The following is a 16,499-nucleotide window of genomic DNA, read 5'->3' as shown; positions in this document are numbered from 1 at the left end:
AGGGAGCTCTCGCAGGGCTCCACATCACACCACCCGATCTGAATGATCCAACAGGCTCACTCGGACGATTCCTAGAGGAGCTACAGGGGTTCTCTGATGTTGCATGCAGCATGGCTCAGCTTACAGGACAGATGGAGGCAAGCAATTCAGCCGACGCTACATAGCTGTGTCACTTCATGACCGAGGGGTGCAAGGAGGATTTCACACACCACTTTGAGCAGCAAGGGTGGCCAGACCACAGTACGCCTAAGATGATTCAGAATTGGACCCACAGGCACCTGGTAGGGGGCACCACCTTCCACAGCATGGAGAAGGCCTTCTAGGAGGTGTACTTACAGATGCGGCAGCACCAAGTGTAAAAAGAGGCTCAACGGATGTACATAACAACACTGGAAAAGGAAGGTGAGAAGTAGGAACAGTTGGCCACAGTGGAGAGGAGATTGAGGAAGGACATGGAAATGAAAATGACTACCTATGAGGCCCATTGCAGCATGCAAGAGGAGGCATAGGCATTAGCAGCCCAGGTGGTAGAGCTCACTTTACAGCTGGAACAGAAAGGTAAAAAGCTACTGGAAGTTGCTCACATGGTAAAGAAAGCACGGGAACGGCAATTGATGGCAGAAAAGAACCTGAAGCTTCATGCCGGACAGCAACCTCCTCCTGCGGCCACTACAGGGACGCCTCCTCCCTCTTCTCGGTCTTAGCTATGTTTTTATAATTCAGTTTCTTGTCTGAGTCACCTAGAAGACGACTACATTTTGGGGGGGACTAATGTTAGGGGTAAATAACGTATGTTGGTAAGAATAATAGTTATAAGTGTGTTATGTTGTGTTTATGTTTATGCTGTCGCCGAGAGGTTCCAGTCGGGTAGTTGGGAGTTGGTGACGGTTGGCAACTTGACCAACCGTCGAGTCTATATATTGTTTGGTTGGAACCTCGGCAAGGGGGATTATGTATGGACAATTCTGGACACTGGAATAAAGATATAACTTTTCTGGTCTAATTATTATCGTGTCATTTATGTTATGATGTACTCTGTTTCATGAATACTTGGTACGTGTGGGAAATACTGTGTTATCTGATTAATCACCAACTATACTTGGTACGTGCGGGAAATATGTATTCTCTCCAAATCTCAAGATTATGATGTAATAAGGAGTGGAATGTAAAGTTTGTATACACCATAGTATAACATGAAATAATAATTGATTGTTATATTAACAAAAGAGCGGAATAATTCTTATACAAGCAATTACAGAAGATCGAACAAAAGAGAGAATAGAAAGATTCTAAATACCACCTAACTGACTTGCAAAATAGAAAGCTACTAAAAACTAACTAAACGACTTAAATGACCATTATAAGCTAAATATTGCAATATTACTTTAATAACCTCCCTTAATGATCATTCTACTAGCTACCATGTGGAAGACTTGTCATAATCTACTAGTCTTTTGGCCATGAATGCATAAAAGGTTGAGCCCTTCTCTAAATGCTCTACGACATGAACCTGTTGTTGAGACCCTCCCTAGTTTGATTTTTTATCAACCAATTGCTTTCTAGAAAACTTCTTCATATGACCCAGTTTACCACAATAGTGACATGTGATAGATTTTCAACCATCCCTCCAGCTATCTAGAGACACAGAAAACGAGATTAAAAACAACTTCTCAAATACCTTTGATTTTTGTTCATAAAAATTTGGAAAAAAACTGAAACCCATGATTTATTTAAAAAAGCCTTGCAAAAACACTTTCTAAAGCAAATCCAGGACTAGTAAAAAAAAAAATTGCAAACACTCCTATGTGCCCTAGAAACCCTTAGCACACAAAACATGATTTTGTGAAAAATCATCAAAACCAAGTCAAAAACACTCCACTAGTTTGGAGAAAAACAGCAATACCCACGATTTTGTAAGAAATTTTTGCAAAAGCTCAACACTTTTGCAGAAATGTCATTAGCCCTAAAAATACTAGGCGCAACCCAAAAAAAATGCTACAAAAACTATAACTCATGATTTTGATGAAAAAATTGTGCAAAAACCTCAATCCTAGGCATAAACACCTTGGTGTGAGCAGAACCCTAGTCGAGCAAATTGTCGTAGAGAAAATTCTCAAAAAGACACGATGAAAAAATCTCTTTTAAGCGTGTGAAAAAAGAAGAAATAAGGACACGCAACCCTAAAACTTGTGATTTGCAAAATAAACACAGTCACACAACACTCGGAAGTAAAACATCCACGATTTTTCAAAACAAAACAAAAAATCATGCAAAAACACTGAAGAAGATCAAAGGAGCAGGAAACATAGCTTGCACGAGCTTGAAAACGTACAAATGGCCCAAAAAAACCCTCGACCAAAAGCAATTGAAAAGACCTTGACCAAAAAACCACATTTTTTATCAAAAAAAAGTTCAAAAACTTTGCTAGTAAAAACTCTCTATCTTCTACAATAAAAACAAAGAATTTTATTCTATAAAAATCCCACGATTTTTGCTTAAAAAATTTCTAGGTGAATGGACAACGAATTTTTTATTAAAAAATTTGCCAAAAAAAAGAACCTAAGCTCTAATACCATGAAACAATAATTGATTGTTATATTAAAAAAGGAGAGGAAGATCTTTCCATAACGAAAACGATTGTGAGCTAAAAACAAAATAGAAACATAGTAAATACTAACTGACTAACTTATAGAATAGAAAGTTACGAAAAACTAACTAAAGGACTTAAATGACCATTATAAGCTAAATATTACAATATTACTTTAATATGATATAATATATTATAGTAAGAAAATAAATAATTTAATACATGGGGAAAGAGATTTGAATAATTGGTAAATTATTTAAATCTTTGTAAGTTTATTAAGTGATTCTTCAATTCCTTAGAATAGGTTTTCTTAGGTTGGGTCAAGTAGATAAGTTTGATGCATAAAATATCCTAAATTGTAGGATAGTGTTGACGTGTCTAAAGTCGCATTGCTGCAAACTCCATATGGCCAACACAGAATAGAATAAACTTGCTGAGTATCCTATCCTCTCTTGAGATAAGGAAATCCCTAGTGCTATTTTCTACGTTTGATCAAAGGGGACAACCTCAAGGTTTTGTTTGTCAGGTCTTGACTGCAGGATTACTCAGTGGTCTATGTGATTTGCTAGGAGCACAAGGGGACTTATGATTTGCAACAAGTTGGTCTGCTGCGATTCTCAAATTACGTAATAAAGAGAAAAAGGAAAGGGTTAGGAGATCTAAAACTAACAACACGGGTATGCGGGTAGACAGATTCAACATAACCAATTCCTGCTTGGCCAAAATAGCTCACAACCTTGCAGGAATGGTGCAATCTTCAAAGGGACTTGGAAGATTTTCAACTGGAGACGCACGGCTAAGCACCCAATTCTGACGCAACTCAGACGGACACCTGCAATTGAACTAACCACAATCGAAGGCTCAGGTTACCATACAAAAGGATACACAATCAGTATATCCTCAATGGTATGAGCCTGAATCTATCAAATACCTGCACACCCAAAACAGAAAGATCTATCTAAAATGCTGAGAGAAACCATGCAAACAGGATGAAAACAAGACAATAAACACCAAATCAATGTCTATATATTGATTTCAGCTGCATATTACAACAATTTCTGCAACATCTCCATGCTACTGCTTAAAATCTAACCTATTCTAACTCTAAAATCTAACTCTCTCACCAGAGTCTAACTATTTAACAAAAATCTCTAACTATCTAACCCTTTACAAAAGAAAGGCCTCTGCCTTTTATAGTTTTTTACAATTTTGAATCAGAGGTCAGGATGGACTGCATCCAAGGGTCCTGATCTGCCTTCCAGAAACTAGTAGCCTTAACCCATGCCCATTAAATTCTCACTCATCCATTCAACCACAATTTCAACTACCTACCACTATTTGGCTTCAATTTGCGTCTTTCCGGTAGTTGGACATAACTGTCCACAACTGACTTGTTTCCCCTTTCTTTCAAAATATCTGAGTGGGACCTACAAGAAGTTTTACAATAAAACAATTTCAGCTTTTTAGAAATTGAATTCCTAGAATTAAATCCAGTTGTGTGCTTTTTCTCGAGAAAGCATAAACTTGCAGCATTCAGAGTGTTCTTTGGTCTTTGGTCTCGGTGGTGGACTTCACCTTTGTTCACCGGCACGGTTCCCAATGCTTGGTTGCTCTCGCGCTCCTGCAACGCGTTCCCACATTTCTTTTCTTTTACAATCTTCAACGCCTGGCCTTGATTGTGATCCTTCTTCGATTTGTGTTTCAGGTCTTTCTGCTGGTTCTCTAATGACGTCCTGCGACCTGCAAATGATCAATTTCATTTTAATAAATCAATTTGAAAAATTAATTAATTAATTTAACAAATATTAAACTTTAATGCCTGGAGGGTCATTTGAAAATTTCCCAAGTTTTAACGCTTTTACTCCCGCGAATTTAGTTGTTCCTAGCAATTTCAGGCAAGAGGGGCGTTCGGAAAGTTTTAAAAACTTTGACATTTTCACCCCTTAATGGTGAATTTCGGGATTTTGGGCACTTTTGCCAACTTTTCACTTTTCACATTTTGGCTAAAAGGTCCGAATTTGGCCCTTTGAGGCATTTTTGCCAACTTTTCACTTTTCACATTTTCACTTAAAGGTCCAAATTCGGCCCTTTGGGCACTTTTGCCAACTTTTCACTTTTCACATTTTGGCTAAAAGGTCCGAATTTGGCCCTTTGAGGCATTTTGCCTACTTTTCACTTTTCACATTCTCACTTAAAAGGTCCAAATTCGGCCCTTTGGGCACTTTTGCCAACTCTTCACTTTTCACATTTTGGCTAAAAGGTCCGAATTTGGCCCTTTGAGGCATTTTTGCCAACTTTTCACTTTTCACATTTTCACTTAAAGGTCCAAATTCGGCCCTTTGGGCCCTTTTGCCAACTTTTCACTTTTCACATTTTGGCTAAAAGGTCCGAATTTGGCCTTTTGAGGCATTTTTGCCAACTTTTCACTAAAAAGTGCGAGTTTTGGCACTTGGGCGAGTTTGTCAACCTTGGCACTTTGCATTCTTTATCTCCTTTGTATCCCTTGGCGAAAATCGACATTTCAACGTCATTGCAGGCTTTAACTCTTTCTTCACATTTAGGCGATTTTGCAAGAACTGGGGAGTTTTAAGTTCGCAATATGGCCCTAGAGGCCGAATTTGGTTTTAGCAGCACTTGACCCTTCATATCCCCTTCCTCTTCCGCAAAGACAGAAAGGCACAAACTGGGGGGTCCCTATCCAAGACGGGGATGGGTGTGCAATTTGCACAACAGATAGGCACAATGGTTTATTATAAGAAAAACAAACCATGTTGTGTATAAATATTGACTACAACATCTTCCATTCTTGAACATCTTGCTCGTAACAGCCAATATGAATTAGAAAAAGATGTTTTGCAGAAGAAAGCATTGAGAAGTGTGGTGCACGAAAGTTTACAAATTGGATTAAAAGGACAGCTTCCAAGTAAGACTATGTGGTATCACATGGGGGAATTATGGTAAAAACATCCTCAACATATGAGTTACTAAGCTTTTGTAGACCAAAATGCTCTTGATTGGAAAGGTGTGATCCAAATTGAATCATGAAATATAAATATGCTAAGTCAGTCACTATTCTCAAGAAGACCAAAATGTAACTTGTAAGATACAACATATTGATCATTTCCCACCAAGCTTTAACCAAAAATAGAGGACAAATAGAGAAAAACAAACATAATGTGAAAATCTCGTTCAGTGGACTCCTCAAGAGACAGTTTTGAAGATAATAGAAAATCGTTGTGTAATGTCCCCTTCTAGATTTACCGTAAAAATTTCCGCAAATTCACAAATGCAATAAAAGCAAGAGATGAGATATGGTTAGAGATATATCTTTACCATGTAAAATATCCTTTTTAACAAGATAAACCATGATTTAAATCCTGCAACCACAACCAATGATATATACATATACTTTTGAATTATTAGGGTTAGATGAGAACACTTAACTATCTCAAATCAATAAAATAGACCATATTTATACTATTACTATAATGTCCCCATTTTTGGAGTAAGAGTAATTAATTAATTTTATTAGTTAAGTTGTCCAAGTTATTGTTATTTTTTGTGGATAGCTTGATTAATTATTTTAATTAATAGTATTAAGTTAATTATTTATAAAGTTGTCAAATAAATTAAAAATTAAAAGATGACTTTAGATTTAATTAATTTAAAATAATGAATTTAATATTATATCATAAAGTCACTCAAGTGAAATAATATTAAATTAATATTATTTCTAGAAGCTTCTGGATGATGGATTAAAAAAGTATAAAAGGAGGTTGAGCTCAACTTCTAATCAGCTAGGAATTGATATTTGCTTTATGGAGTTTGTGGAGACTAGGGTTTCTGCAGAATATTGTCTTTGGGAATGGAAACTCCCATTGATAGCATAACTGAGGGAGTGAAAGATTTCTCGAGGGGTTGCATTGAGGAGGTGATACTTCAGTCATCTCAATTGTGCTCAATTTGTGGCCAAGGGCCAACTTGTTAAGGTTCAATTTTGAAGGAATCAAATGGAGACTCTTTGGTGTGATAGACTTCATTGATTGTGCTAAATTAATGCTGATTGTACCTTCCAGTTCTCTGAGTTTTATCTCAGTCATTGACAGTCTTGCCACGGCTAAGAGAAACCCCCGACTTGCTTATTGAAATCCACATTGGCAATCTACTTGGAACACTACATTCAATGGGTGGCATCGTTGGGAATTGAAGCTTGAATTATGTGCTGCAAACTGTACGTTCTGCACTAAAGACACCTTCAGATTTGACAGCAGCTTCATGCTGGTCGGTTTGGAAAAAGGCTTCAGCTCCTTGGTGCATTGTCAACCAAATTTGCATCTGCATATTAGGAGAAAGAAGGCGATTTATTAACAAGCATTTTTGAACGTGAAAATAGGGAGAATTCAGTCACATTTCAGATCTGAAGCAGGTCTGATTCAGTCTACCATTGCCACGATTTTGCTCATGTTCATTGTTTAAGCATCGAACTTCCCATTTGGTGGCAGCGCTTTGAAAGGAGGAAGGCAGCAATATTGTTCAGGGTCTAAGAGAAGTCATTGGAGCTGGAAATTAATTATTATCAGACTATTCTAGTTGCAGCAGGGGGGATTTGTAGAGAAGGTCAATTTGGCTCAAGGGAGGCTCCAAAATTTGGGATATTGATTGCTTCTTCAATATCAAGGCTAGGTGATTCATATCAGGTTCCTTTGGCATCATATTTCCGTGTATAAATCAGTTATATGCATGTGTCCATGGCTGTCATGTAATTCAGATTTTCTGAGTAAATCATTGATAATTGCTAAGTGTTTGGGCATTGGTTTGGTCATTGTAAAGAGCACATTTGACTCATAAATAAAGGAGTAAAAGTTTGCATATCATCTGCTCATTGTCTAATGGTTTAATGCCAATTGTTTGATAAAATTCCAGGCAGCCGTAGGTGTGTGATTTTGTATTCAAATTCATGCAATTAAATTGAAAACAAGTTGCTCAATCATCCTAGTGGGTTATGCTATCATTTAGTAGTTGTTTGCAAGTCACACTTTGATGAAACTTGTGGTTAATGCTTCCAAAACAAGTCTGAAGAACTTTGCAACAGTCAAAACAGCATAACACGCAAGTTATACTGTAGCCTAGAAAACCGCATAACACGCAGGTTACACAGACTGTGAGTTAGAACAGCAGGTTGACAGCCAATTGTTTGACGATATTCCTTGCATATTCAGTCATTTATGAGCAGGGGATATTTCAATTACCTAGTATTCAATCACCATAGGCTTTAGAGAAGGCATGATAGTTCCGCCCTTAGCCATCCCTACACTAAGACCAAGAGCAGACACCCACTCTCTTGGTCCCAATGGCAAGCACATTGGACATCCACTCGGGGTGGTCTACCTAGTGGAGTGCTTGTATCTACTTTCCCTATTCATGCTTCATCCCTATAAGTCAATAGTCAATCATCATATAGTTGGGTGAGAAGATCACAATAGGGGGGACCTCATCATCTACCTATCTAAGCCCAAGAGTAGACACTCACCCTCTTGGCCCCAGTGGCAAACACATTGGACAGCCACTTAGGGTGGCCTACTTAGATGGCAATCTTATAATTGCTCCCCTTTCTTACACCTCCTTCCCTTCCCTACATGATTGCTTGTGAGGTTACGAACAGATTTATGTTCACGCATATGCATTTTACATTCAACATGTATAAGAGATTATATTATAAATGCTAATTTATAGTGCACAGGCTGAAAATATACCACAGATAATTATTAATGCTCTTAGCTATTTGGTATAACAAATCTGCATCTGATCTATTAAAGGACTGATCTTGTTCCATATTTGCTGCTCACAATGGTCTTTTCCTGATCTCGATATGTGTTCTTTTATTGATTGTTGCAAGTGCTTGAATCTGCTGTTGATGCCTCTGTTTGGAGGTCAAAATGCATACTTATATCTTCTCATCGGGGGAAGAGGTATGACTCTTCCTACAGGTATCTATTTGCAAAAGAGATGTCTCGTCTTTGTATCCCTTACCCTTTAAATGATCACACCATTTGGAGATTATCCACAACTAAACTTCACTCGGTCTTAATTATCTCTCAACCCACTCGATATTATGTTGGAATTGCGGCCCTCTGTGCCAATGTAGATTGGAGGCCTGTGCTGTCTTCTATGGGAAAATCATGAGGTCTTAGATTAAGACGATTTTCCCATGTGCTGTGTCTTCTTGTTTATGGTGGTGTCATGACGTGTTGGGTTCAGAGAAAACTATGTATATATGTTTCCAGACTTACAATATTGTGCAAAACAATTTAAATTTGGGTTGAGCTGAAAAGATTGCATGGGGCATGGAATTTTCGAAAGGTGAAAATTATTTTTTTTTAAACAAATTATCTATATTTGATCAAACCAAATGATAATCTCAAAATTTGCAAAATATAAATCCAACAGAATATAGGCTAGATATAGCAGCATTTGGCATCCATGCTCCATAAGCAAAAGGGATATGTTGACTTCCAAAATCAATTCTAAGGTAAGTAATACATTGATTACTAATGAGACAAGTTGAATCCAATGAGGCACTATTTATGCTGCTTGCCTATCTATGTGTTGGCACAATATGCTAATAAAAATATAAAATGTATTGAAAACTACATCAAATTGAACAACAGGACAATGCAATACAAAGCCATGGATGTTATTTCATTAGAGCAAGATATGTTAGAATTAAGTAACAACATAGGTTAACGGCACAAAATTTGAGAGCAGAAATAGATAGCAAAATTAAAACATTCTATACAAACGATATTATGTCATAAATGTCATTCTTTCCAACATCCAGTATCCTATAAAATGATTGGCAAATCAACCAACCTGCTTCCACTGAAAACCCTTTTCACCAGCAAGTTTGTCTGGATTAATTGCTGCATAGATCATTAATAATCGCAACTTATTTTCAGGAGTAATATCCTGCATACCAATAGATAATACAAGTGTTAATATTTTAAAAACAGATTTCTAATTCATTGAAAAATTAAGCAATTTCTCAAATATGACATTGCAACTTTAACAATGTTAAGAAAGCATACCTCCTTTGTCTTAAGTATATTGATCAGCTCCTTTGTTCCTGCATCCCCAAAGACCATATCTTGCTCCAAATGACCAATTTCACTTAATTCTTGCTTCTTAATTTTTTCATTTAGTTTTGCAGCTATCTAAATCAGAAATAAAACCATCAGTAACACAAATGAAATGACTTGTCATAGTCTGTACTAAAAAGAATATAAATCTAAGATATAAAACATTTACTTGAATAGATCTAAGATCTTAAGAATTTACTTGAGTGGATCCGATTCCAACCATCACTTTGTCAAATACAGCAAAACTATTTTAAAGATAATGGTTTACTCAGTAATATGATTTTGAAAGCCAAGATGCATTGGAAGAAGTAATTAAATGTCATTGATGTCAATGTGCCAATCGTGGCATGTACACTTTAACGTGTGCCAAATTTATGGCACCCTAACCGAGTTTCTTTCGGCAAGAAAAAATTAAATATGATGCACATGGGGGCCAAACCATGTCTTGTGCAAATAAAGATTAAAAAAGATGCAAAAATAATATTTTTATTTTCTGGTCAACTGTAATGTCCCCTCATCCTAGCCAATTTGGTATTCAAGGTTAGTCCATTAACGAATCCTCGTAGACTAATGATATGGATAGAGGAAAACTTGATTTGATAATTTTCCCCTGATTCAGATGGCACTCTAGAGTGCATTTGGTGGGAATCGGTTAATAATTATATTATCACCAAGTTGTCAGTCTAAAACTACACTATAACCCAGCAATACACCTCCTAAAAGTGACTTAACTCTAGAGAGAGAGTGAGGTGCCTCCTTGCCAGGTAACCTTGAGGAGAGAACAAAAGGTAACTCAAAGAAAGTTTTGAAAAGTCGAGTTAATATTAATTAACTAATGTATTTCTCTTAAAGTGACTTTATGTTATAAGGTCATTTAAAAGCTTATGTTGGACACCTCCTTAAGAGTGAGTGAAGACAAACAAAAGAATAAAGTGAATCATTTAAGTGGGAAAACTTAATGAGGTGTTAGAAAAAGAAGAAACCCTAATTAGGGTGAAAGGAGATTGAGAGTTATAAAGACATTGGGATTCATTTGTTAGACATGTTATTGTTGTTATGTTACCATGCCTCCTTAGAGGAGCTTGATGGACCAGGTTTGAGCTGCTTGTGGAGACGAAAACTTCCATTAGCAAACACGCTTGCAGTTGTGGGAGATCAACCAAAAGTGTGCAAGGGAAATCTCATAGCAAGGGTTTCATTGGAGCTTCAAAGATTTTTAGTTTTGAAGAGTTGCTAGTTGAAATCTAAAGTGAGGTGTTTGGCTCATTGGTAGCTAAGGAGAGGGTTTCTTATGCATCTTCATCTTGAAGACATCAAGACTTGTCTACACCGGCAATATAGTTTAAGTTTGCAGCAGATTTAACGGAGTTAGAATATATTTACTAAGTTTTCTGAGTCAGCTCCTTGCTTGCTAAGCCGACCCCATTATTGGGCATATTTGGAGCAAGGCAAAGCCAATACCTTCACAATTTGGTTTCTCTTGTAATAGTTCTTCTTCATCGACATAGTTAGAGGCAGATTTGATTTGACTTTCCATGTTCTATGGGCTGTTGAAACAAATTTCTGAGAAAGGTGTCTTCTTGCTAGGCCAACCTTCTTAGTAAACTTTGGAACCCATAGAAATCATTACAATTGCTGTTTAGTATTGGTATTGGCAAGTTTCATCCTTGCCAGTAGGAAAGGGCAGCTATGATAGCTGATTTTCATTGGATTGAGGGAACTTTGTGGAGTATTTCTGAGTGAAATAACTTGGCCATATTTGGAGGTAGAGTATTGTAGTGACCTTTTTTCACTCATCGCCCCATTGCAAATGGGGACCCCAGTTGTTTTTCGCTTTTAGGGTTTTTGAGTCACCAATCTTTGCAGGCCTAGAGTTAGGGGTTTTCAAGAGTTTTTCTAAGTCCTCAGGTCAATTGGACCAATATGATCAAATGGGCATTTTTAAAATCACAAAAGGGCTAAGACAAGCCAAAGGGCAAAAAACGCAACTACTTGAGGTCAATTCTAACAACTTACTATTTTTGTGGAAATCTACTCTTTTGCTTTTTGCTTTTTCATTTTTGGCACTTTGGGACCAATGTGGAAGCATCTTTTTTGCCTACCTTTTTGCTTTTGCTTTTTGCTTTTTTAGGCTTTTCTGGAAAGTTGACTTGCGATTAGGTCACTCAGGTCATGACAATGAGGTTCTTGTTTTTGAAATGAAAAGTTTGTATCTCCAAGATCAAAAAGTAAGAATATTCTTCGAACAAGAAGTTCATCTAAAGAAAGGCATTGATCCAGAAGTTCTATAATGAACATGCTAGAAATCCATGGTGGTGAGCAAGAAAATTTACAAAGTGTTCAAGCGAGAATGAAGAAATTTCCTTGATCAATGCTGAAGTCCGCCCTCTTAATCAAAGATTTTCCTTAGGAAAGTGTGAAGTCCACCCTCATGCACATGAGATTCCTTGAAACATGCTCAAGTCTGCCCTCAAGAAGAAAACAAATTCCTTGAAGAGATACCAAGTCCACCCTGTTGAGACATGGACCAGCTAGGACTCGAACCTAGGACCTTCCATACGCTGTTGGAGTGCTCTACCACTAAGCTATTGGCCCCTCTTGGACTAGTCCATTGTCGGTCCGGGTGTGGCTTATTTCCAGCACCAACACCCCACCTTAAGCCACACCTCTCGTGTGCTTGGGGCTCCTAGCCTGGACCTGGCTCTGATACCATGTTGAAACATGGACCAGCTAGGACTCAAACCTAGGACCTTCCATACGCTGTTGGAGTGCTCTACCACTGAGCTATTGGCCCCTATTGGACCAGCCCATCGTCGGTCCGGGTGTGGCTTATTTCCAACACCAACACACCCAAGGAGAGAGAAAGAATTTGGCTAAGTGTAGCAGCATAAAAAAAAAGAGTTTCCAATCAAGAGGAAAGTCTGCCCTCCCAAGGCACAAAAATCCTGAACCAGCATGAAGTCTGTTTAGGAAAAGATAAGAAAAATTCTTGTAAATGATGAAGTCCGCTCCAACATGGTCAAAATTCCTTGACCTCACATCAAGTCTTCCCAAGGAGAGAGAATGTAGGGAAGATTCCTACATTTACAATAAGGTACAAGCTCCTAGACTAGACCTAGCTTTGATACCATGTTGAAACTTGGACCAGCTAGGACTCGAACCTAGGACCTTCCATACGCTGCTGGAGTGCTCTACCACTGAGCTACTGGCCCCTCTTGGACCAGTCCATTGTCGGTCCAGGTGTGGCTTATTTCCAACGCCAACACACCCAAGGAGAGAGAAAGAATTTGGCTAAGTGTAGCAGCATAAAAAAAAGAGTTTCCAATCAAGAGGAAAGTCCGCCCTCCCAAGGCACAAAATTCCTGAACCAGCACGAAGTCTGTCTAGGAGAAGATAAGAAAAATTCTTGTAAATGATGAAGTCCGCTCCAACATGGTCAAAATTCCTTGACCTCACATCAAGTCTGCCCAAGGAGAGAGAATGTAGAGAAGATTCCTTGCCAACACGCCAACCTACATTGACAAGATAAGAAAAAAATTGGCTGTATGAAATTACGCTAAGGAAGAAGAAGAGAATATTCTTTGGAATGTTCTAGAAGGATGAAGTTGCCATCTTTAAGAGAGAAAAAGATGGAAGAAGATATGTGAAAGAGACCAAGTTCATCAAATCTTCAAAAAAAAAAAAAAGCATGCTAAAAAGTTCAAACTCCTAAGCCTTATATTAATTCAACTTGGCATATCATTTCACTTACACTTCTAAGTTCGAAATTGAAGAGCTTTCTCTCTAACTCCAAGAAGAAAGAAAGCATTTGAAGAGCAACAAGAAGAGAATTCCTTGATTTTGTGAAGGAATTGGATCAACTTCTTGAAGGGTTTCATCTTCTTTCAGAAATAAAGGCAAATTTTCCATCAATTTTCAAATTTAGAACTATAATTTTCAGTCCAAAATTCGAGTTGTGGACTGATTTTTTTCCATCAATTTTCTGTTTCCAAGACTGACTTTCACAAATTTTACTAAGTGTTGAGCAGATTCTTTTCATTCATAGTCTGATTTCTTCATAGAATTTCAAATTTATGACAGGCTGAAGGTGAAAAGTTTAGACAAAAAAGTTTGAAATCAGTAATAAAAATATCATCAAACATAGAAATCACATGTTGAAAAAAATGTTAATTTCTTTGTCTTTTTCAGGCAATAGATGACCACTCAAAGAGGACTTTCAAGAAAAGTTCAAATGAAGTTTGCCAACAAGGGAGCACAGCCAGAATCTAAAATCACTTCGAAGTGGAAGAAGGTTGGAGACACCAACCTTGGTCATGTTGACTTCAAGGACTTCAAGAAAAGAATGTATGGACAAAACAGGTGCCTACCTACAACAATCGCTCGGAGGATGATGAGAAACTATATTGTTCAAGCAGCTGGATTTCTACCAGCATTTTAGTGCAATGAATTACTTGTAGAATGTTCCAGACACTACAATGCCCAGGAAAAGCAGATTGTGGCATCTGATGGAAGAATGCAAGCCTAACTCGGAGAAGTTGCCATCAAAGAAGCATTTGAGATTCCTAACTACCATGCAACCATGTTCAAAACCAAAGAAGAAACTACAAAGCTTTACCAGCCACAACTTGAACCTTGTGCAACAAATATCAACAAGCTATGGTTGGAGAAACCAAGGCCTCACCACACCAAGATGCCAAAGGAACTTCTTTGTACAGATTTTAAAAGCACTATGGAGATATCATCTTGCTACTCAATAGAGTCAAGGTAAGCCCTCAAGGTGCACCACTTGAAACCTGGATGTATTATTTCATTGATGAAATCACTATCGATGTCAAATGATCAATTGGGAGAGAATAATCACTGATACTATAGATGAAGAACAAAGAAACTTGGAAAGAACAAAATCTTTCTATATGAGTTCTTATGTTATTTACCTACTTGCCGGAAGTTATAGGTACAAAGGATTAATTTGTAGAGACACAGTGGGTAATGGTGAAAATGAAATCAATGTACATGATTGTTAACCACAATTGCAGTTTCAAGAGAAATCTCATTTCAAGCGAGTGAATGATGCATTCTTGACGTACATCACCAGAATATTACAAGGAGGAACTCATCAAAGACTGACACAAGAAGCTAAGGACTTGATAAGCAAGTTTGGATCCTCATTTATTTAATATCCAAGGTTCACATACTTGAGAGTTTAGGGATTTACTGGATGTCCTTCCAGACTTCCAGTTTATTCCACCAAAAGAATGATACTGCTTGAAGTCTTGAGACATCTAGAAACATATGAAAGCTTCCAAAGAGGAAAACACAAGGCTGGAATTTTTTTCCATTTTTTATTAGCAAAATGCTAGAATCTTGTTCAGCAGCACAAGCAGCTGAAAATGCAAGGGTAGAGATGCAATGGTATCCATTTATCTTTAATCAATCCAGAGCCAACTTCAAACCTCATAATCATATTGGATCGGTAAATGGAGAAAAGTACAAACATAAGATTGATCTTGAAGACTTTTGGGCTAATGCAATTGATGAATTTGATATCAGGAAAAGAATGTCCTCAAGATTACCTGTGAATTTGATCAAGACAACCGAACTTTTTTGTGTCCCTGACCAGTTAGAAGATGATGGAGAATACACACAACCACGATATGATGAAGACAAACCTCTTTTTGCAATAAGATAATCTGATCCTGAACTCACAGAATTGGCCATCCTCATGAGGCCAATTATTAAATATACATAATGGTGGATTGATCAACAAATCCAAGGGCTGAAACGAAGAAATATACCTCTTACAATTTGATGGGCCTTATGGAATCATATTCTTCCAATAATAATGAAGCAACTCAAAATGTCGAGCCCCCAAAAAGTATAAGTTCAAGGAAGAGAAAGGAAACAGCTGAAGGTTCTACAAAGACGAAAGGAAAAAAAAAATTGTAAATGGAGAAGCTGTTGGAAAGAAGCAAAAGTCAAGTCAAGCTCATTCCTCTATCAGTGCCTCATCCAGAAATTTAAACAATATATCAATTCCTAAAGACGAACCACTTGGTGAAGTCGAAATCCCTCCCCCAATCCGTGAAGAAAGAAACATGGAATCTATTCAACAGGAATTTCAGGAGCAACCATCTGCTTCAAACACAGAAATAATAGAATTGGAAAATAATGAGACAGATATCCTAGATGGAGAATTCCAAGAGCGAATGATTTCCACTCTTCAAGGAGTTGAATATAATCAAGATGATGAAAACAATCAAGAGGATGAAGATATTATTAGAATATCCTTATTAATATCCTTATTTCTATTTGTTTAATGGTTAATTTTGTACGATATTGTAAATATTAGAGTGTTTCTATTCTTGCTTCTGTTATCGTTTGTTTCTAATTCGAAACATCAATCCTTGTAACTCTATTTAATGATCGGTTTGATCATCAGTAAATACATTAGTTTTTTACCAAATACTTCAGCGTATTATGGTATCAGAGCATTAGGCTTTTTTTTTAGAAAAAAATTATAATTCTTAAAAAAAAATTTAGTGAAAATTTTCCGAAGAAGATTTTGTTTTCTGAAACCCGTCTAGGATTTTTCAGTGCCTGTGTCTGCTCCGTGGGTCTACCTTTGGGAAAAAAATTTCCCTACCCACGTCCAAATTCATTGTCTGCAAAATCGCAACCTGATCTTGATATTTTTGTTCGCATGATTTTTCGCGATCCATTTTTCTAGAAAATCGTGACCACTTCCGTGTTTTCACATCCATGTTTGTGCAATCACA

The 16,499-nt window shown here is 37.3% G+C and overlaps 1 protein-coding gene across 2 annotated transcripts in view; it reads right to left on the bottom strand.

Annotated features, from left to right (window-relative positions):
- LOC131038702 (SNARE-interacting protein KEULE) overlaps positions 1-16,499 on the bottom strand; it is a 193,577-nt gene that overhangs the window by 57,170 nt on the left and 119,908 nt on the right. For both annotated transcript variants that reach the window (XM_057971224.2, XM_057971223.2), the window contains 2 exons: positions 9,673-9,798; positions 9,458-9,553 (listed from right to left, as the gene is read on the bottom strand). In XM_057971224.2, coding sequence (XP_057827207.1) covers positions 9,458-9,553; positions 9,673-9,798 — 222 coding nt within the window. The remainder of the gene's footprint in view (positions 1-9,457; positions 9,554-9,672; positions 9,799-16,499) is intronic.

The sequence above is a fragment of the Cryptomeria japonica genome, chromosome 9 (assembly GCF_030272615.1).
Source record: "Cryptomeria japonica chromosome 9, Sugi_1.0, whole genome shotgun sequence".
In the NCBI taxonomy this organism is placed as follows: Eukaryota; Viridiplantae; Streptophyta; class Pinopsida; order Cupressales; family Cupressaceae; genus Cryptomeria; species Cryptomeria japonica.
This window is presented reverse-complemented; position numbering and strand designations above follow the sequence as displayed.